The 23,169-nt window shown below is 43.0% G+C and overlaps 3 protein-coding genes across 13 annotated transcripts in view; 2 read left to right on the top strand and 1 right to left on the bottom strand.

Annotated features, from left to right (window-relative positions):
* Positions 1–8,902, bottom strand: part of CCNE1 (cyclin E1) — a 17,659-nt gene extending 8,757 nt beyond the window's left edge. Inside the window, exons 1-4 of the mRNA XM_053400261.1 lie at positions 8,795–8,902; positions 7,940–7,982; positions 7,365–7,455; positions 5,466–5,534 (exon numbers count right to left, since the gene is read on the bottom strand). Of these exons, the coding sequence (XP_053256236.1) occupies positions 5,466–5,534; positions 7,365–7,455; positions 7,940–7,953 (174 nt within the window). The 5' untranslated portion in view covers positions 7,954–7,982; positions 8,795–8,902. The remainder of the gene's footprint in view (positions 1–5,465; positions 5,535–7,364; positions 7,456–7,939; positions 7,983–8,794) is intronic.
* Positions 1–23,169, top strand: part of LOC128419510 (protein C19orf12 homolog) — a 231,930-nt gene that overhangs the window by 162,244 nt on the left and 46,517 nt on the right. The gene's annotated exons all lie outside the window — the stretch shown is intronic.
* The window catches only part of LOC128419506 (uncharacterized protein F13E9.13, mitochondrial-like), a 27,154-nt gene continuing 12,849 nt past the window's right edge, over positions 8,865–23,169 (top strand). For 2 of the 11 annotated variants that reach the window (XM_053400268.1, XM_053400262.1), the window contains exons 1-5: positions 9,404–10,257; positions 11,350–11,425; positions 11,868–11,929; positions 12,544–12,626; positions 19,062–19,242. In XM_053400268.1, coding sequence (XP_053256243.1) covers positions 10,224–10,257; positions 11,350–11,425; positions 11,868–11,929; positions 12,544–12,626; positions 19,062–19,242 — 436 coding nt within the window. In that variant the 5' untranslated portion in view covers positions 9,404–10,223. The other 9 variants (XM_053400269.1, XM_053400272.1, XM_053400271.1 and 6 more) reach the window with 9 other exon arrangements.

The raw sequence follows: 23,169 nt of genomic DNA, 5'->3' as shown, positions 1-23,169 counted from the left end.
GGGAGGAAACAGATGGAAGTCCCAAACAGTTATCCTGTTTTCTCTGAGTTCCTGTGGTAATGAACACAAAAAGAAAAACAATGCTGGCTGCTTTTTAAAAAGCAAAAAAGGTTGTTGCCCCTGCAATGCATGCACAAGAATAACTAAAAGCGTATGAATTTAGCTGTTTCGGGATTACAATACAACTAATCTTAACAGAAAACTTCGGATGCCAAACGCAAATTGGCACACAAAGCATTCCTCGCATTCTGGAATTGTATGCTTTGGAAAATTATACTCATGTGAAACTAGCACATCAAGGAGAAACTGAAGTATGTTAGCTATGTACAAGGGAAGGAATACAAATTCCCAGCAGTATATGGAATCTTCAAGCTGATAACTGATGTTGCAGATATTTTGCAGAAAGGGTAGCATTAGCAGCGCATCAGAACACTTCACTCCAAACCCCAAAAGTGATTTCTAAGCTTCAGAATTCTTTTACACATGCAAACAACTTAACTTTTCTGAACAGTTGCCTCTTCTTTAACACCTTTAAAAACCACAGCTCTCTGTTTAATCATAGTGAAAATTGCATGTGCAAGGGCTTACATGAGAAACAGCTCAAAACTGCTGGTCTGTTATAACTAGATCACTGAAAGTCACCACTGGGGTGAACGTAAATGGTGACTCAACATGAAACCAACATCTTTACCAGACCGTGTTTCTGGACTCTATATGTATCAATTAGTTTTCGAGCAAAAACCCAAAGGATGTCAGATGAAGCAGAACGGTACAATATCCAGCCAAAGTTCCATCTGTATTCTGACCTGGGCCCACAAGAAATTCCTCCAGAAAGTTGTGCTGCTTTCCTCCTCTTGCTCCTTGTTTTGCTTTCTCCTCCTCAACATGTTTGTTTGACATTTATGCCCCTAAATCATCTATACTGAGGATACTGAGGTTACAGTGGACATATGGCTGGCAGGAAGCAACAAACCCAGAAGGCAGCTTGGAACAAGGCTAGATGCCTAATGCTTAGAAGTCATTTAGCAACCTAGAATCTGGATTCACATCCAAAACCTACTCCACTACAACAGTACAGTATAAGTGAAACCTTGTGGGTACAGATCTCACTGTCTCAAAGCCTTTTGAGAAGAAAGCCACAAGTAAGTGTATGTTACTTGTTAGGGCTAAGGGATCCCCATACCTGTTTTAAACATTGTCCATTTTCACAAATCAGATCTAAACTATTCTTTGTCCTACTTAGGCTGGGAGACGCACACACTCCTTCCTTATTCTGAAAGTACCAGGTCTCACAACACAGCAAGTGCCAAAGAAACAAAATGGCTAGTTCTGCAGCAATCACAGCACACAAGGCGCTGCTCTTTGGTTTTTTTCCATCTTTGGAAAGCAAGAAGTTTCTTTATCATCCCCTGCTTAAATGAAGGTGCAACATGGAAAGCAACACATCACGTCTACAAAAAGCACCATCACCTGGTAAGGGTATGGGGACAAAACAAGATAGCTGGTATTCAGCAGGTGAAAAAGCATGTTGAAGGGAACAAAATTACAGTTCTTTTTCTAGCTCAGCTTACTTGCATAGGCCCATAAAAACTATGTTGATTTCAACTAACATACCACAATTTATCACAAGCTGCTTTTTAATCAAGTTACCTGTGTATGAGTTAAAAGAAACAGGGCTAGTTTGAGAAATAGCGAGCATTTTGAGCTATGACACAATCGTCTTGAGAACCACATGCTGAAAAAATCTGCTTCTGCCAACTGGGCAATATAACCGCCCTTTCTTAATGTAAAAAGGGAGCTGTGTTGCAGTTAAAAGCTCTAGCCTTATGTTAGGCTGATACTACCAATGAACTCTGCACACTTTAAGTGGGACTGACAGTGCTTCTTCTATGCATGATATTGACAGTGAAATATCGTCCATCCAGTCAATGGAACAGTCAAGCATATTTCAATTCATAATTCACTGGGTTTCTTTTTTTTTTAAGCTTCTCTTGTTTTTCCAATAGCTGGGTATGTGGTGTTGATAAAAGATCCATTCTCATTAGTGACAGAAACCAATTCATACCAAGAAATAACTTATGGAACTGTGTCTAGTTCCTGGTGCCACAAGTTAAGGATATTGACAAGATAGGTGTGCAGAGAAGGGTGACCAAGATTATCAAGGTTCTGGAAACCCAAGCCTTACAAGGAACGGTTGAGGGAGTTGGGTATGTTTAGCCTGAAAAAGAGATGACTGAGGGGAGATATGATAGCTATCTTCAAATATCTAAAGGGCTGTCACATGGAAGATGGAACAAGACTGTTTTCTCCTGCTCCAGAGGTTAGGACCCAAGCCAATAGCTTCAAGTTACAAGAAAAGAGGTTATGACTAAGCATCAGGAAGAACTTTTTGATGGTAAGAGCTGCTCAACAGTGGAATGGACTTCCTCTGAAGGTGGTGTAGTCTCCTTCCTTGAAGGCTTTAAAGCAGAGGTTGTATGACCATCTGTCATGGGTGCGTTAGTTGAGATTCCTACACTGTAGGGGGTTGGACTAGATAACGCTCAGGGTCTTTCCAACTCTATAACTCTATGAATGCTATACCATAGACTACAGAGCTGCTGTTGAGTTGTCAGATGATGGCTTCATAAGCCTTCAAGATAGCCAGCACAACATATTGTTACAGCAAAGCACTTTCTTCATATAGGAACAGATGCTGTGCCAACAGCTTTATTGCTGAGCAAGAGCTGCAAGGCCAATGCATTTTATGCAAACTTTTGCTTTGGAAATGTAACCATGCAGCTGTTTGAGCTTTCTTCTACACACTATTGAAAAGGAAAAGGGTAGGTAAAACAGTTAATGTAAATTATTCCTACGATCTCCACAATATCTAAAATATTCTGCAAGTGTAGGCAGAATATTCCAGTTGTACATGATGCAAGGCAACACCATGTGGAACGACACATCTAAGGGCTATTAAACACACTGTGATGAAGGGCTGAGAGAGATCTGGTTTTCAAAATCACGGTATTTCACCAGTTAAGTATCACAATATCTCTCTATATATCTGCAGTAGCAGAGGGCTTAGCTGCGCCTCCCTGCAGTGGCAGAGGGTCCTGCCGTATCTCTCTGTGGTAGTGGAGGCTGCACTGCACTTCCCCACAGCAGCAAAGGGCTTTGCCGCACCTCCCCATGGCAGCAGAGTGTCCCGCCATACCTCCCTGCAGCAGCGGAGGGCCTTGCCATGCCTCCTCGTGGCGGTGGAGGGTGCACCGCGCTTCCCTGCAGCAGCCGAAGGCTTTGACATGGCTCCGTATGATGGTGGAGGGCCTTTGAATTCAGTAGGGCTTGCTTGTGAGTAGGCACGCACTTGCTTGCCCTGCTTACCGAAAAACACCCTCCCCATCAATCTCACATAGTATCCAACCTCCCATTTCAGTATAAGGCAACCAGCTAAATCTTTTTCTCTCCATTACCCACCCGAAGGGTCCTCATCCCACCAGTCTAATTTAAATAAATAAATAAATAACCTTCCTTTTTTATATAGAGGGAAGTTATTTAGGGCGAACCAACAACATAAATACCACCAGAAAATAGTAACTCTTCCCCCTCTTTTTCCCCACCGGTTGGGGTGAGTGTGAGAGAAGAAGCGCTTTCCAGTTCTTTGTTTATGTTCAGCAATATGGCAATTTATCACACAGCCCTACTGTGTTGTGGCATAATTGGGTTAGCAACCACAAAAGCACTCATGAAGGAGCCATGATCTAGTTCTGAGTAGTGGACCTAATTAGACATGTTTTCTCAATCATCTTCTTTTAGGAATATGCATGGTTTAATTTGTACACTTAAATTTAGTATTTAAGGAATCTTAAGAAACAAGGTGGTCACTTATTTCCATCAAAACTTTGCCAGGTCAGTTGATGGATCTCACCTCTGTAAAATGGGAAAAAAGACCAGACAGTGTGGTGAAAGCCAGTTAACCCTCCCTGGTCAAACCTGAATGGTTAATATTGTATCTCCCCTATGACGACAAAAGGGAAGGAAACTCCCTCCTCATGGGGAAAGCTCCAGAAAATGAATGCTGAACAGGTTGACCGACAACTGGAATAGGGAGTTGTAGGAAGCAGAATCCATAGCAAACAAAGCCCATCTGCTATGGTAGCATTAGACTCTAGATCTCCAGCTTCATTAATTGGGAAGGTGTACCACATTTTGGATTAGACTGTGGACAAAAAGAAATAAAAAAAGCAGCAACATTTCCTGAACACTCTTTCCGCAGTTTAACTACCACCCTGAAAACTGTCACAATAGACAAAAGGAAGCTGATGCATTCTTTTCAGCTCCAGCCAATTTCATCTCTGTACACAAAGATTATGCAGGCTCATTTCAACAAAAATGGAGCTCTTCATAGTCCTATGTATCTGTGCATAGCAAAAACATGGAAATGAAAAGTGGGACTTTTTCTAAAAAAGATGCAAAGCCCAAATATTTCTGGTTTCCTTTTCAAGGGACCCTACTGCTCACTGACAAATCTGGGAGTCCAGGGCATCTAGTGATGTGAGAATTCACAAATTTTGTCTTGAACCTTCTAATTAAGATTGTGGCTTGAATGAGAGCAATTAGTACATTCATAGGTAAAGCTGAGCTAAGACATCCATACCACAACTCAAAACACTTGCAATTTATTGCACCCTCCCAACATTTCACAGCTTAAAGATAGGGACATGCCACCTACTGGGTTCTACTGGGTTCCATTTACTTGGCAACAGCCTGTCCTCTTCCAATGGAAAAGCCTGGACAATGGGTGATATTCAACATTAGTCCTACTCTGAGTGGACCCATTGAAGTTAATGGGCATTACACACTTAGGTTCATTAATTTCAAGGGTTTCCTCTGGTTAGGATTTAGTTGAATGTAACCCATTGTGTTTATTTCAGTTTGGTTAAATGTATTACTGGGTAAAACATAGTCTAAAAATACTGTATTTGAAGAATATGAAAAGGCACCCTATTCATGGCATGATGCCTTAGTGTTCGAGTGAATATGCATCAGATGTAGGCAGCATCTCCCACCTCTCTCTGCTCAGAAATGCAGAATCTACAGGCTCTGGGCAGAAGCTGAAACCCTGAAAAGTGAGAATTTCCAACAACTTCACAGTCCCTATTTTATCCTACTACAGGTACATGGGACAAATAACAACAAATATGCCTCTGTGCCTGGGAACTAGAGAAAGTTGGAAATGATTGTATCCTCTAAGACTCATAGATGTGATGCAGGGATGGGGAACCTATGACCATCCAGATGTTGCTGGACTCAAACTCCCATCATGCCTCAACCAGCATGGCCAGTGGTCAGGTTTGATGGAAGCCCAGCAATAGGTGGAGGTCCCCAGGTTCTCCACACTTGGCTTAATGCTTTAGGACCCAATAGAGCTATACAAATTAAAACGGTATCACTGAATACCAGTCCAACGCCCAAGTAATTACCTGGCTCTCATTCTGTTTCTTCTTGGTCATTTCTGTTTTGGCAACTTCTTCATCTGGATCCTGTAAAAACTACATGGAAAAGAATGAAGTGAGGTTTACCAGTCTGCAGTAAACGAGGGCAGGGGGTGAATAGAGAGAAGTTCCTCTGGGATTATATGACTCTGACCCTGCTTGTGAGCTTTCCACAGGCATTTGGTTGGCCACTGCAAGAACAGTGACTAGATGGGCTTTTGGCCCGATTCAGCAGAGGTCTCCCTATGCTATAGTCTTAAGGCAGTTCATGAACATTAGCTATCATAACAAGGAAGTTAAAATACAGGCTTTACATATGCGATGGCTGTTCACATGGGTTTCACTACTCATTTTGGATATGGTTACATGAGCACAAATGTACAGTGGTACCTCGGGTTACAGACGCTTCAGGTTACGGACTCCGCTAACCCAGAAATAGTACCTCAGGTTAAGAACTTTGCTTCAGGATGAGAACAGAAATTGTGCAGTGGCGGCGCAGCGGCAGGCCCCATTAGCTAAAGTGGTCTTCAGGTTAAGAACAGTTTCAGGTTAAGAACGGACCTCCAGAACGAATTAAGTTCTTAACCCGAGGTACCACTGTACTACCATGTATTCTGGGAAGATAGAATCCACCAAGATCTACCAGCTAGTGCATGTCTACATAATTATGCTTTGCCTTTTGCCTTTAGCCAAGGTTAAACCTAAGTGTAAATGGAAAAACCTTAAGGAATTTGTAGTTTCCACCATGCACATTGCAACTATTTTACTTATGTGGAGGTGGCATGGGGGGGGCAGTGTGCTTGCTAAAAGTCAGCAATTCAATTTTCTACTGAAAGTTAGGCAAGGGATTTATTTAGGTGGGATTGAGCATAGAATCAAATGAGAATTGAGCAGCTAATCAATCGAGTAACAGTCAAGTATTTTGAATGCAATAAGAATGAAAATAGATACATTTATCACTGTGCTTGATACTTTTGCTAGCTACAATAAAATAAAATAAAAATAACCACCATTATGAAACAAGGAAGTTAACTTTTTAGAAGTTACTAAGTTTCCAAACTAGTGTTCAATTCTTCTCAGAGCAGATGACTTGATGTGGAGAGGGTACTTCCTGGTTCTTGCAGCAAAAAAGATGGAGCCGTAGGTGGTGCTGGGCAGCGGCCCTTGCCCCAAACAGCTGTTTGTGTACCTGTTCAGAGATACCTGCTGTTATCAGCAGGTAACCCATAGGAGAATACATGTTCTGTAGTAGAGTACATGCATTTCATGCAGGTTCAATCCTGACATCTCCAGGTAGACCTGGGAACATGTTCTGTCTAAACCACTGAAAGCCACTGAGCTAAATGGACCAGTAGTCTGACACAGACCTGGTTCGTGTAACATGGTCAATGAAGCTATGGCTTAGTAAGAAGACTCTACAATCAATCTTTAGCTACAGTGTGTGGCTAGTGAGGAGAGAGTGCGGCCGCAAGTCCCCAGTCAGGAAAACTTGGCTTAGCACAGTGTGGTGCAGCAGTAAAAAGGACTCTTCTTTGAGAACACGCCCGTTTGTGTGGGCTTCGTAAGCCACAGCTTGGCTTACTATGGCGAGCAAATCAGCCTCAGGATAAGGCAGCTTCCTTTGCTCCTAACCTTGCCTGGGACTTACCATGCAGAGTGACATTCTTCGCTTTACAGACTATTTAACCAAACTGAAATAGGCAATCAACTGACCAGTATGCTAATCCTATCTTCAGGAGTAGATAATGTCATGAAAAAGGTTTTGGGTGAGTGTGAGTCATAACGCTGTTTTTCCTTTCAAACGGATACAGTTGCTAGTTACATGATCTGATTTGGGCAGTGCTTTTCAATGACTGGAGTCGTTCCCCTACAAATACAGGCACTTACTGTGGCGACATCAGCTTTTCTCTTGCGGGTTCGAACAGTGAAGTCGGTGGGAGCTTCATCTTCAGTGGGAGTGTTCTTGTCCTTGCGATCACTGCAGAGAGTGGAAGATTCAGTCCTATCATGCCATGCATTATAAAAACATGTTTTCACTGAAGAAAACATTTATGAAGTGCACATGAGTGCACCCTTTCACCCACTTGTCAACATGCTTGTTCATACATGGTGTTGAGAGTTTCTTTTGTATTTGCTATACAGGGAGTTCCAGGTTTACAAGTTCCTCCTGAAACAGGATTTGCAAGGGGGCATTCCAAGTCTACAAGCTGCCTTTAAAACAGGCCTTGCTAAAGGTTAGAGTAGTGGTTCCCAAACTTTTCATTCCCCAGACCACTTGGAAATTGCTGGTGGCCTTGGAAAACCTTAATTTTTCTGCCTGTTTCAGCAACTGTAAAGCAGTGAGCTAGATGCTACGTGATTTTAAATTGCATTTTAACAGACATGCCAAGGTCCACCTAAGCGAAGTGATCCATGGCCTGCAGTTTGGGAACCCCTAGACTACAGAGGTGCATACAACTCACCTGGATTTGGACATGGTGGTCTGGAGAGATCAAGACTTCAACCCTGGGGTGGAAAAGAGAGAACTGAAGTGATGAATCTGCAAACATTTTCAGTTCATATAAATATCTCAGTTGTTAGTGTGGCTTACTTTTAAAGAAAAAAGGTAAGATGGAGGAAAATGTATAGGAAGAAAGGATGAAAATTTAGGATTGGTAAAGGCTTAGAAAGGCAAGAGAGAAAAAACATTGATATGCATCTCAAACACAAAAAAAGGAACAGAAAAGCCTCCAAAAAATGTTGCAGGCCCAGATAAGCCTTCTGCAGCAACAGCATGGAGATGAAACAGTTGCACATCTGGGGGATTAAGAAACTACATGCAAACCCACATTTTGGTAAGTTTCATTGGGGAGTGTGCGTGTCTTTTCACCCAGAAAAAGAGGCACCGGGTAAGGAAAAATGGACTATCCCTCTTAATAACTGCACCCATCCAAGTTACTCCATGTGAAAGCAATTAAGGGAAAACTTGACCCAGCCACCTCTCAATACCCCCCCCCAAAAAACCAATAAATACAAAATAATATAAACAAAATAACCACCTACATACAAGGCAGCACGCTAACTCCACCCACCCCATATTTATAACGGGGTTAACCCCCCCAAAAAAATCACACCCCAAGACAAAGAAAATGCAAGAATGGAGAGAAAATGCAACCCCCCCCCTCGTTTCAAGGTGCCCGAGAGTAGAAGGAGAGGCTGTCATTTCACCCCCCACCAGTGCCCCTGGAGAACGCCTGGGAAACCCCTCTGAATCCAGATCCCCTAACTGTGGACAAGGGTGAGGGGCTCCTCTTTCCTCCCCCCACCCCCCACTTTACCAGGAGCAGAGGTCGGCCAGCCGGCCGGCGTTGGCAGTGTGGCTGGCGGCTTCGTGGGCGGGCCGGCGGGATACAGGAAGGCGGGCTCCTCCACGCTGCTACTGCTGCCGCCGTCCTCTCGCCTCCTCACGGCGCGCCGGCTCCCGTGTCAGGCCAGCGCGGCCTTTTCTCTGCGCGCACAGGGCGGGCCCAGGCCCCGAGCGCGGGCATTTCTGCCGCCTCAGGGCCGCCGCCGCCGCCTCCGGCTTGCCCCATTCCCCTCTGCCCTGGAGCCAGGCTAAGGCCAGGCCCGGGCAGGTGGAGGCGCCTCCGCGGGGGGGGGGCAGAGGGGGGCCCTCCAGGTGAGCGCGAGGCCCCGGCCCAGGTTGGCTTGGGGGGTCCTAGGGGCGGGGCTTGCGGGTGGGCGGGGCTGGGGCGGGGCTTCTGCGAGGAGAGACGGTGTTGCTGCTGCAGCTGCTGCTGAGCGGGAAGGAGAAAGGGCGGTCGCTTCCTTCCTCTGCTGGGGCGGGAAGAGGGCGAGGAAGCGCTTCTCTATACGGTCGGCTACTCCCCCCCCCTCCCCTCCAACTTCCCAGGGTCTCGGTGCCTCTGAGCATATACAGAGTGCGGCTGATTCATTGAGTGGGAAGTGGAGATATTGAGAGGAAAGACCAACAGGATTTTTGATGGGGGTGGGGCGCAAAAAGTTGAGTTTTGGGGGGGAGATGGTGCAATGAGTTGTTTTTAATATGTAAAAAAACATACATACATACAAACCTGGGGGCCGGGCTTTTACAAGTTTAAGTGTTTCTGTTGCTTTCTAATACTTTTTTGAGTATGGGAAATGCTGGGAGGAGTCGCCTCAGGGAAAACGCACCTGAGCATGTGCAGAGTGCCTTTTGCTGGTAGCAGTGATTACAGCACAACATGTCTGAGTTCAATGAATAAGGTTTCTCTAGAGCAGAGGTTTTCAACCTTTTTGAGCCCATGGTTCCCTTGAGCAACTGCATACTTTCTGCCTAACCCCTGTGGAGTTCAGGAGCCCAGTTATGTCTCCCCTTGCCTGCAGAGCTGGCAGCCCCTCACCATCCCTTGTGGATTGTTCCCTCAGCCTCCTCTCCTCTCCCCTCTCACTGGGAGTCCTCTGGGCAGCCACTGCTGATGGCCCCCGTCTCTGAGCTGCCTGCCCCAAAGAGAGGTGCCTCCTCACACTGCCCCACAGGGCCCAGGGACTTGTCTGTCCATTCCGGACAGCAAGGGCTGGTGGACTAGTTGGCTGGGCTCCCTCACCCGCTTGCTTGCTTGCTTGCTTGCTTGTTTGCTTACTTCAAGGCCGCCTCAGCTACTGGCAACCAGCAACCCCTGACCAGCCCCAAAGGCAACATTCGCTGCAGAGCTTGTGGCCAGGGCTGCTGTAACAAACAGCTGTGCAAGCCTTTGGGAGGCCGAAATGGCAGAGGGCATCAGAGGAAGGAGGGACAGAGGTCAGTGTTGCCCACAGCACCCCTGACCATCATTCATGGCACCCCGGGGATGCCACTGCACACTGGTTGAAAACCACTGTTCTAGAGGACACAAGAGAGCCTGGGCGTAAATTTGTATTTTCTGTTTAGATCATTTGTACTCCGCTCTGCTGCTAAAAAGGCTCCCAGAGTGGCTTAGGTAAAGGTAAAGGGACCCCTGACCATTAGGTCCAGTCGTGGCCGACTCTGGGGTTGCGGCGCTCATCTCGCTTTACTGGCCGAGGGAGCCGGCGTACAGCTTCTGGGCCATGTGGCCAGCATGACTAAGCCGCTTCTGGCGAACCAGAGCAGCGCAGGGAAACGCCGTTTACCTTCCCGCTGGATTGGTACCTATTTATCTACTTGCACTTTGATGTGCTTTCCAACTGCTAGGTTGGCAGGAGCAGGGACCGAGCAACGGGAGCTTACCCCGTCGCGGGGATTCGAACCGCCGACCTTCTGTTCGGCAAGTCCTAGACTCTGTGGTTTAACCCACAGCGCCACCCGCATCAGTCAATTAAAAGAAAGCAGTTCCTGCCAACACTAACAGTTTACAAAAGCAGGACACACATGAGAAAAGGGACAGGGAGGGAAGTGGAGGGTGGGGAGTCAAACTTCGGAACAAATTCTTAAAACTGTTGTTCTTGTAATGACCAGCTTGCATTGTTCAGGAGTAGGAGGTTGTCTGATGGAACTGGGCCTCCAGCAAAGCTGATGAAATGAGCCCTGCTTCCCATCTCTCCCACTGGCGGAGGACATTATAAAGAAATTATCCATCATTACAACTTACTTTTTCTGTTAAGTAGTTTTAAATATGTGTAAATTGGCTGATGCTGATGCTAGAAAACGGGACTGCCCAAGTGATGGAAAACCTGGTAAGATATTCTATAGATAAAATTCCTATTCTGTATAAAATGAGGGCCCACAGAGTTAAGAAGGTTGTGAATATCTTGAAAGAAAGTAAAGAAACAAAAGCAGACTGTTCTCATTTGCAAGATGTTGCTTTTGGGGCCTGTTACTTGATTAAAGAAACCAATTAGTCATATGCTTATGAGGATCTTTCCATCTCTCTAGATGATGAAGTTTTTGCAGCTTTTCGGGAGATTACGATCAGTCATCATTGGGATGGTCCATGTGAAAGCGCTGCCAGGTGAATGCCTCATTTTTTAATTGTTATTTGAAGCAACAGGATAGGAGAGAATATTAACAGGTGCTAGGGGGAAATTTATTATGGCAAAGATGTTCTGTACTTCAAAAAAAGCCAGGCACTGCCAGGTACCTTGGAATATGTAAAAGGGTTGTATGGCTAACTGATGCTTAGTTAGTTCACTTATCCAAATGAAATGTGTTTATGGATTTCATACTTCCTAAAGTGTTGCTGTCAGAAAATCATATATATTAATGTGATTTTATTAATGAATAGTTGTATTGACTTTGTTCTTTTTAACCTGCATTTTACTGGGTTAGCCCAAGGCTATGTAGGACTTGTTCCCAAGACAGTATCTTGTTAAATTATCCAGACACTAATATAAAGGAATATACAAAACTAGGATACTTTGCCTGACTTTTAAGTTTAGTGAACCTTTCTATAGCTTCATTAGAAGAACAGGCTTTGGACCTTCCCTTCATAGGCATGATGGCGGTGAAATCAGAGGTATTTGCTTCCATTTTTAATTAAACACAGTTTAGTAACCCTAAACTGTGGTACATCTTAACTGTGGTCTGTTGAAGTAAGCCAGCTTCCTAAAGCAGGGTCTGAAGTTGGCTTTTTTCAATAAACCATAGGTAAGATCAACCACAATTCTTCTGAGTTTGGATGTAATATGAGCTGCAGTTAATAAAAAAATGGAAGCTAAAACATGATCTTTTCAGAAGAGGAAGGCAGCATCACTGTGGCCTGTTCCTGTAACCTTATTTTATCATTGTATCTGAATAAATCCTATACATGTATTATTATTATTATTATTAATTTTTAATATTACCTATTACAGTCCATATGAAGTCCTGCCATTTATATAAGTGCCTTATTGTTCACTTTTTCAGTTATGGTACTTAAATGGTGTTAATTTGTAAGAAAGCATTACAAGGGGATTCTGGAAGGGCTGATAGCCAATATGTGAAATTTGTTCTTGTCACTGGTTGATCGTATGACAAGGGAAGTTAATTTGTCACTCACCACAGCATAGAATAGCCATAACCTTGACGGCATTAAAAGCTAGAGTGTGTGTATGTATTTGTGTAAGTGTGGTGACAACTTTATATTTGCAGGAACCCCAAGGAATACCTTGCCATTGCCTCAGATAATTGAAGAAGCCTGTCAGGAAGCTGAGATTTACAAGGCTGCAGGAGTTGTAAGAGCTATCTCTTCCTTTCTCTTTTGTTTATTGAAACTTCCTAGTTAATATTTTACATGGTTGAATGTTGTGCAAAATTCTGGATCGAAATAAAAAGTGGTGGTGGTGCATTTGAAATTCAAACAAAAATTAATGTTTTGTAAATAGTCTGAAATAGCAATCCGTCAACTTAACTGGAGTGCACATTTTTAAATATATATTTAGGTTCCAATTTCATTCTTTTGATGCTTATTTATTTATTTTGAGTACTTATAATGCACTCTTCAATATTTCCCAGAGTGGGGAACAATGACACTAGACAATAATAAAAACATACAGAAAAAATGTAGCATTATACAAAAATTACACAGCACTCTGTTTTCAAGTTGGTTACAGTCTGCCAATCCCCTTTTCTCATGGTATCAAGGAGTTTAAGATGAAGCAGGTACAAAAGGAGGGCCCATATTTCAGTGGCAGAGCTCTGCTTTTGCATATATAATGCTCCAGGTTTGTCTAGTTAAAGAATCTTGAGCAATGGGAGGAAAATTCCTCTGTCTGGGACCTTGGAGATCTACTTTTGGTCAAGAGGCAACAAAGTGAGCTCCATGGACCAATGGTCAGGCACTCTCTACAGCACTGCATGTGTTTATTAAACACATATCATATATGTTCAAGCCGTTGTCTTTTTATCATTCTGGTGCTCACTTCCTGGCTGTTGTAGTTAAGGTTTTTGAAGAGCAGCGTAGCCTAACTTATTAAAAGGCAATACAGCAAATGCAGCTTGCACTTGTCTGTACTATTGCCCACCCACAACGTCACTCTGATACATCTGTCGATGGAAAGCAGTCTTTGCTGTGTGTATTTAGAAGGCAAGACCTGAAAGGCCACTTTGAGCCAGAGGCAACAACAGTCAGGTACCAATGAATTTCCATTGGTCCTCAGGTGTTGCAGTAATTTCCATAGGTCAGCAGATTTTTAACGGGGTGCATGTCCTTTGAAAAGGTCAGGGTATGCTTTACACATTCCATTGCACCCTGTATTCCTGTGCTGCTTCACACTTCTCCATCAACCTGCCTGCAGTGAATATATAAATTCCTGGCATGGTGGTGATGTGATGCCCTGGTAACCAGCCTTCAAGCAGAACTTAAATGAACCATAGTTTTGGGTCTGGTGTTATTTCTCGACTGATTTCTTTTTTTTAATTAGAAAAGATTGGGGTTTGTGTTTTTTTACAGTAAGCATTCTGTATGGCTTCATAAAGTCGCACCTCTTTACAGCCAGAGTCAAGCGAGGGGTCTAAATTTAGTCCGTCAAAAGACAAAAGGACCGAAGGCCAAAAAAATGGAAGAAAGTTCAATGGGTGTATTGATGGGTGTATTGATAAGAGTTGATGAAGATATGTAACAGGAAAGATTTTTGGGACAGGTGGGTGACAGAAATGGCGTATAAGGAAGGATGGGGGAAATGCAGGATAAGTCAAAAATGGGAATGCAGTAGATTTACATGTGGCCTTGAAGTACAGGTGGAGAAAGGGTTATATGCATAGATAATACCTCGAGCACTGTGCACAGTGCTGGTGGCAAAACCTCAGAAACACTATTGTTAGAGCAGGAACAGATTCCAAAGAGGCTGACCCAGTTGATCATGATACTGAACAACTTCCCTATTTGGGGGCCTTTTTAGTTTAGTAAAAGAGGTGAGTAAGTGTGGGACATGAGAGAGGTGTATAAAATTATGCATGATACGGGGGAAGGAATCCTAGAGAAGTTTTTCTCCCTTCCTCTTGATACTACAGGCTGAGGTCATCCAGTGAAGCTGAATGTTGGAAGTCTCAGAACAGACAAAGGGAGTTACTTCTTCACATAGTGCATAGTTTAAAAATGGATTCTCCCTGCCCCAATCCAAGATGTTTTAATGGCCAACAACTTGGATGACCTAATTTTTCTCAATAGCCTGGGTGCAACAATTTCTTGCACCTTGAGATATGAATCCAATTAGGTCTGCAAACGTCTGCCTTCCCTAAGGTTATTATTATAAGTTGTAGATTTGGGGAGCAGCAACACCACAGTCTCCTCTCCTTGCTCCCTTGTTTTGTTTAACAGCCTTTCTGATGAAAAGTTCTGGAGAATTCAAAAGCTGGCTTGCCATTACAATTTTTGACTTACTGTGCATTTTGGATTTCACCAAACCATTATAGACTGTAGCATTTTAACGCTCATGCATTACCACTGATTTGAGGCAATCTATGCTAATGTGATTGTTCTATCCATTGCTGCCTTTCTTGTAGCTATAACTCTTCCCTAGCCCCTTAAAAAATTTTTTTGCTGAAACAGTGGAGTAGAATAGAGAGGATTACAAGTACATCTTCCTGTCTCAAAGTGGTATGCAGACATGACTGATGAAAGCAGATCCGCAGGGTTTTTTTCTATATAGAAGGTGGCTTGTTTGATGCATTAGTGCTTTTTTAAAAGAACATAATAAATATGGAAGATTTATAATGTTGGAGCATATTAATGAAAACAAGTGAATGCTCAGACATGATGCCATCTGTGCTGAAAAATTGTAGCTGCGATATGCTTGTTTTGCCAAACACAATCAAAATTGCCATGACAAGATTATATGCAGTGACAGATTCCAAGGAGTTTAGAACCCTCTCAATTTTGCCATGTTCGGCTTTCATTTTTACAGAGGACGGGAAATATAGCAACATTATTGCTTTTACTAGATCACTGAACTTCTTGCCTCATGCGTAGCCTTTTGTAAAACGTCAGTGTCACTGGAGAGGCTGCACCCTCTAGATTTTGATGATGCCTTTTCTCCTACGTATCTTCTATTGTCTTCTAAATTTTTCAAACGAAAATTATGAATGGTACAGAGAGAAGTAAATCTTCCCCCACCCCATACTAGAATTCTGGCTACTGAACATGCTCAGTACTTATCTGGCTGTTTTCAGGGAAGTGTGATTCTCTTAGGGCCAGGTTCTATTAAGTAGTTGCACTAATGGAAGCCAGAACAAGTCCTGCTAGTGCAGTATCACCTCCCTCCTGCCATGCTCCTCAATTGATTCTGGAGGTCTGGAAAACCAACAGAACAACACACAAGGGCAGGAGGGGAGAGATATTTCCATGTGGCAAACTGAAATGTGGAAAGATCAGAAGAGTGTGGTGTTGACTTCCTCCCTATTTTTTTTTTAAAAAACTTTTCCAAACCTTTGCACACTTATTCAGGGTTATGATCATTCCATGTCTATTTATGTGGGGAAATGAAAATAGTTTTCCTGGACATTAGAGTACAAGTCCTTGCTCAGCCATGAAGCTCAGGATGGGTGACCTTGGGCCCATCATAGCCTCTCAGTCTAACCTAATTCACAGGAGCTGCATATACGCTACACATTTAAGGTGCATGGCTATGCACAAAGAATCCTGAGATCCGCAGGACCCCCTTAGAGCTACAATTCCTGCATTGCAGGGGTTGGATTGGATGACCCTCGTGGTCCCTTCTAACTCTACAATTCTATGATTCCAAGCACCCTTCAATAAATCCTATTTGGGGAGCTCCCAGATGTGATAGTTTGCTGATGTGGTTTCTTGCCACACTGTGTGTGAGGTGTGTGTGTGTGTGCTTGTGCAGGCATTCAACTTGAAAGCTTTGCCATTTTTGCTAAGAGTGGATCAGCTTAAAAGTTTTTATTGTTTTTGCTGGGCTTTGCACTAATACAGAATGAACAAAGCACATTGATGAAATCAATAGCAGAATATAGTCACTTGAGGGAAGTAAAAATGAAATTATGTACACCAAGTAAAAATATGAACCATCTTCAGATTCCACAAGAAAGGGCTTCAAGAATTCTTTTTTTTAACTTGTATATGTGCTGCCGAAGTGAGCAAGTCATTAATTTGTGCTGTGAAATGTGTTTATACCTGCAAATCGCCTGTTTTCTTTCTGCTTCTTTAGTAAATTCCATGATATAATAGAGAGGTGTTGTGTCATAACATAAGACATCCATGCTAATTTAGTAAAAACACAAAAAATAGTAGAAAGTGAGGGGGGGTAGGGACATACTTTTTATGTCCGTAAAAATATAAAGATATATGAGTAGGCAGCTATGTAAATTCCAGAAAATGTAGTATTTGTTCTTTAAATTAACATATCCTGCAATTGGAATTAATCACCAATTTGATAGCAGAATTGAGTTGTGAGTGGTGGTATGTGCTAAAATATTGAAAACAAACAAATATCTGAGAAAAGAAAAATATGTAGGCTTGATTGCTGTGGGTGGGTTTTGTTTTCATTTTTTATAAGTGCCCGACCCACCCACAAGTGAAGAAAATACTAGAGCAATAAAATGTAAAACCATATTGATTTTTCTAATGGGTCTAGAGCTAGTGTACACAACTGGTTGTACTCAAACGAATCATGTTCGAGTCTTTTGTTATTTATTTATTATTTTAATACAAGATTTTTTTTATTTTTACCTAAGTGCCGTCAGAAGACCTTAAAGTCATTTAAAAATAATAATGGTCTGCTGTCTAGAATTTGAGCTGTACTCAAAGGGTGGAGCTATGTGCTCCAAAACACAGAGGATGCAGTGCTTCGTTTACAGAATGCAGGAAAAAGCAAAACTTCTCCATTTAGCAATTTTGAATCCAAAATTTGAGTAACGTTGGTTCCTTGTGTTAGTTACCACTTTGTCGAGGTGGAGCAGCAGTGGGCAGTTCAGTGGACAGTGTTGAACATGGATTTGGAATGAAACGTGTGCTCAGCCATGGATTGCTTGAATGGGAAAGAAGGGATGGTACCCAAAATGAAAGAGGAGAGGCAAAACTGCAACACAGTGCTTCATAATTTAAATATGGTCCGAGTGGGCAGCTACAGCTTGCCCCTGTAAAAAGACTAGGAACCCCTTCTGCAGCATGTTCTTGACACAATCAGAGTGAATTTGTGGTAGGTTTCTTCTGCGTTATTGGTTGTTCTGTGATGCTTCCACAATGCTACCAAGTTTTTGCTGTTTGGAGGGGCGACAGCACAACAAAAGTGGAACAATGTTCCCACTCCACTGTTAAGTTGTGGGTGAACATATCAGACGACACAGTGATTCTTCAAACAGCTCTTGTTTATTCACAGGCCAGAACAGAACTGAACTGAAGGGTTCAGCCAGTCTGCTTATATAGAGCTCCACTAGAACGCAACAGTAACCATTTTCTGTAACTATCCAATCACTGAACGTCCCTTATTTGCATATGTGGACCTGAACTATCTACAGTATCCCCCTGCTGGCCCAGGGTGAGAACTTGAGTACATAACATCCACCCCACCCCGTATGATTTGAATTTTGAATTTGTGGTATGAAAAGTTACGGGAGTTGATCAGGAAGTTACAGGATAGGTACTGGTTGGAAGTGAAGCAGTAAGACTGCCTCGAAGCTTCCACATGCACAAATAGTACTGATAGACCACCCTGATAACATCATGAACTTGGGGTGGATTGCATGGTATTTCCACCCCTAACCCCATTAATCCTCTCAAGAGCCCTGTGAGTTTGGTTTGGCTGAGGAAATAGTGACTTGCTTCTTTTCTGACTCTCTCAGTAGAAAAACAGGTCAAAAAACAGAACCACCAGCTCTTCTCAACAAGCATCTCCTCTACTGTCTTCATTTAATTCCTTTCGGTTATCAGATCTCTCGATTATTGCAGTTGAGCCAAGGCCCCCTGTTCTCTTGGGGAAAGCTTGACTTGGTGAAAATGAAAGTTACAATTTAATGGCTTTTGCACTTCAGATTCATTTGAAAGGGATATACTGTAATTGAGCACAACGTTAATTTTTTATGATTGTTTTACAAAAATCATGTTGTTGGGTCAGCATTTAGCAAGCGGGGGTTTGTACAAGCGGATTCATTCTCACTTAAAATTATCTTCTGCAGAGGTATTTGAAGGTGTGCAGGTTTTTTTACACCTTAGTTTGTTTGCTGCTATTATCTGCAGGGGACCCTAAAACTCTTTAATGAGCTTGGCTACATATACTGGGAATTTTTATTGGCATTGTTAAAGTAGTATTCCTTCTTACTCCTGCATGAATTACTGGGGGGCGGGGCATAGGAGGGGTCCCAGCTACCTTACCTCTTGTGATGGCTCCCTTAGCTAATTTTTTTTAGAAGGATATGACAAAGATGGGATTTGGCTCAAGCAAAGTATATGGATTGCAGATTTAATAAAAGCTCATAAGTCTTTTCTCCTGTAACTTAAGCACTTTTCTGGCAGTGAAAACTGAGAAGTCTTCGAATACTGTATAAGGCTCCAGATTCTGTGCTAGGAAGGCAGATTCTGCACTGTTGTGCATGGCTGCAATGCAAATTCCTTGAGCGTTATCTGCCAGTCTATCCACTGTGTGCAGAGCCCTCTGTTTATTTCTGAGCAGCTCTTCTGATTTTTAATAGCTCTATATTAATTCCAACAGGATGGCTTGATTGTAGAAAATATGCATGATCGGCCGTACACAGTTGGTGTGGGTGCAGAAATCACTGCAGCCATGGCAGTCATTTGTGCCACTGTGAAACAGACGTGCCCCCGTCTCCCAGTGGGTGTTCAGATCCTAAGTGCTGCAAACCAAGATGCTATAGCAGTCGCTCTTGCTGCTGGTAAGTGAACTGACTTGGGATTGCTTTTTGTTTTGGCATTCTGAGACCTAAACACAGGCCGCTTACCAGATTTTATGTATGGTATATTATCATTTCTAATTGCATTTATATCCCACCTTTTTTTCCAACGAACTGAAGGTGGTATATGTCTTTTCTCCTCTCTCCTCATTTAATCCCCAGCAACAGTGAGGTAGGCCAGGCTGAGACACATTGGCTAGCCCAGGGTCACCCAGTGAGCTTCAAAGCTGAGTGGGGATTTGAATCCTGGTCTCCCAGGTCCTAGCCCGACACCCTGACCACTACACCACACGGGCTCTCATGTGCTTGCTCCAGCTCACCACACTTCTCTGCAAAGCCACCGTGGCTGTTTTATTCCCTCAGCAGCGTGGTATTTCCACAGTCAGGAGGTGGGGGGAAGTTGACATTAGTATACCTGCAGAGCGAAGGAAAAGGTGGACCTCAAGCTGATGGCAAAGGCTACTAGTAGTAGTGCTTCATTTTATACAGGATGCCTAAAACGGCATTCCTAACCCATTTACCTGGAACTATGCCCCATTGAATTCAGTAGTACTTCTGAATCTTCCTCTGCATAAAAGGATTTCGTGTGCCTTCCTGTAGTGCATCCAAGTATTCTTACCCTTTGCCCACGAGGAAGATCAATGGTTGAACACACTGGATATTCTTCATAAAATAAATCACTTGAGGCGTACCTCTTTTTAGTGGTTTACCTTCTCCCATTCTCAACTGGCATAAGCTTACCTACCAACTTTTTCAAATCCAAGAGAGTGAGGTTTAGGCTGTACACCCCTCAAGTATGTGTGTCCTATTCACAAGCCCTAAGCAGGCATAATGTTCTCATTTCCCCAAACCTCCTTCCTTCTCACACATGAATCTCTCTCTCTCTCTCTCTCTCTCTCTCTCTCTCTCTCTCTCTCTCTCACACACACACACACACACACACACTTTTTCAGCATTAACAAAGGTATGGCATTATGCATGCACCAGTGCTGATGCTAAGCTTGGTTAGCCTTGGCCAGGGTGTGCAAATTGGCTTCTACCCTCTTCTACCATGGTTAGGCGACAGTAGGAAACTGTGTTGTTCGGGTGGATATTTTCTGTGCTGTAGAGTAAAGCACATTATAAGTTCTTGTTCCCCATAACCGTATTAACACCTGCTTTATGTCTCTTCGTGATAAATATCCACTGATGGCTTCCTTCCATTTAGTTCTATAAAATGGTATAAGGGATTAATTTAAATCATTATCATTGCTCATCAAATTCCAGTTACACCTCAGGATATCACGGTAATCTGCTGTAATGAACTATTATACCTCTGTTGAATTAATGAAATTCACTTAAGAATAAATTAAATTAACCTGAATTTAAGGAGAATAACTGTAGGCCAATGGCTAGTGCCCATCCTAGGTTTTGGATTCAAATTTTAGCTCATCTATGCAACCATTAGGTGTTCTTATAGCTCACCTTTGGTCACCTTCCTCTGAAATGGGAACAGTAGCGGCCGCCTCCAGTATTAGAAACTGAGAGATGAAAGCTAGGAGCTAAATGGCACCTTAAACCTAGGTTGTGGGTGCAACAATGGAATGTCTAGGCATGCTTTTTTATAACAAGAATACAAACCTGAAAATGAATGAACTTCAGCTAAAATATTATGTCCATTTTCCACATGGTCTAGTCCTTCTCCTGCCCATCCCCCTAATATTCTTAAGAGGGTCTCTTATCCGGTCTTCAGAGAGTAGCTGGAATAGGCAGAAAAAGGTCCTCCTTTCCTTCCACTCTGCAGTTTTGATCTGAAATCTTAGGTGCAGACCTGCGCCCAGAGCTCAGGAACTGCTCGCGCTAATGAAATTCTCTGTCGCACAACGCGCCTAGAACAATGGGAGTTTCGAACACCGGCCACCTCCATTCACTGGACTGTTGAGGAGATGATGGAAACCTGCACAGTTACACACTTAGCAAATGTTGTGCTTAAGCGTCGTGTACAGTAAGAATCATTGTGGGCATACTGTAACTTGGTTTATGAGTAAGTTTCAGACAAAAGTAGAGAAATTATATTTAAGCAAAAAGTCAATTTTGTTTATGGCACGAGCATTAATAATACAAATTGCTCTAATGCAGCCTTGTTTTTGCCTGCTGGAATGCTCATATAAAAGTTTTAGCATTTCATTTACGATATGTCTGATTCAAGAATGATAGGTGATTAATGCTAAAAACATACATTACTTTTACACAATCCCTTTAATGTATCTTGATGCAAACTGTGACAGATGAATAGTCTATTATATCTAACATCTGTTTCCTAGATTGGCACTACTTTTACATATTGCATTTTATTTTCAAAAAAATGATAATGCCATTTTTTTCTACTTCACGGTTGCAGATGAATGCTTTAGTTTACTTAAACTACTAGGATCTTCAGTCAATATGCAGAATTGATTAGACAGCAGATATGTCTTCATATTCAGGTGCACTCAATAATTTTAACTATTTCTTCTCCTCTCTCTTTCACATTCTTCCTATGATTTTAGAAAAGGCTACTTAGAACAATTTTGTCCCTTTTCTGCTTAGGCATAACACTCTAATCTTCATTTATATTGAATTAAATTGGCCACTGAATTATCTTTTCAACTTCATTCAGAACAGTTTCCTAGAACTTAGAATTATATACAGATTTCTAGCAATTCACATCACCCTTGGATCCTGACTCTATGCATATTTAGCTAGAAGTAAATACAACTGAACCCAAGGGACTTACCTCTGAGTAAGCGTGGATAGGCTCTGGCAGCTGTTAGGCATGCATAAGCTGACAAACATAATTATCAGTTCTCTTCACACAGCTTACCACAAACTCAATTTAGCACAGTCACTAAGGCCCAGTGCAAATGCTGTTCCCTGAAAGCCATGGTTTGCTAATCAGGGGCCAGCTTGGGGGCCATACACTTCGATTCTGGCAAAAAGGCTTATCCCCTTTCCTTATTTTCATTATATCTGCATTGATGTTAGCCATGGATAATACTTTAAAAGGCACCCTTCTTAACCAGGGTTTGTAAGCGACTAAGGCTTACAAGTCAGCTGGTTCGTGTTGACTGGCTAGCATCGGTTGTGGATGTAACACGAAACCATGGTTAAAGATGACAAGGAAGAAAGAGTGGAATTTGCATTGAAGTTGAGAGGAGTGTGCATTCTGAAGGCTGGCTTCTCCGCAGGAGCCCAACGCTATATTTGCAAGCAGACCTAGGCAGGGGCTGAGGCTGTGACAAATATACAGAAATCAGTCAGTAACGCTGGTTTGGATGGTTTACCCAAATAGTGGGATAATGCACATCTGTGAGTTACAACCTTTCCTGCCATCCCACAGGAGACGTACCCACTGTGGTGTCACCTGTGGTGGCATGTCCCCTGTGGGTTGGCAGGAAGAGCCACAGCTCAATGCTTTGCATGTAGAAGGTCCTGGCACCTCCAAACAGGGCTTGGAAAGGAAAACTCCTGGAGAGCCACTGCCATTCAGTTTTGACAATTCTAACGAGCCAGTGGTCAGACCCAGTGTAAGCGGCTTCATATGTTTCTCCTTCTGCCTTTAGACTGAAATGCAGTGAATAAACACTTTGTTTATTCTAAACCACTGAGCCTCTTGGGTTTGCCAACCCGAAGGCGGTTCAAATCCCCACGACGGGATGAGCTCCCGTTGCTCTGTCCCAGCTCCTGCAAACCTAGCACTTTGAAAGCATGCCAATGCAAGTAGATAAATAGGTACCACTGTGGCGGGAAGGTAAACGGTGTTTCCGCACTCTCTGGTTTCCGTCACGGTGTCCAGTTGTGCCAAAAGCGGTTTAGTCATGCTGGCCACATGACCTGGAAAGCTGTCTGTGGACAAACGCCGGCTCCCTCGGTCTGAAAGCAAGATGAGCA

Source organism: Podarcis raffonei, chromosome 8, assembly GCF_027172205.1.
Source record: "Podarcis raffonei isolate rPodRaf1 chromosome 8, rPodRaf1.pri, whole genome shotgun sequence".
In the NCBI taxonomy this organism is placed as follows: domain Eukaryota; kingdom Metazoa; phylum Chordata; class Lepidosauria; order Squamata; family Lacertidae; genus Podarcis; species Podarcis raffonei.
Note: the sequence above shows the minus strand (reverse complement) of the source record. Positions and strands in the feature narration are given on the sequence as shown.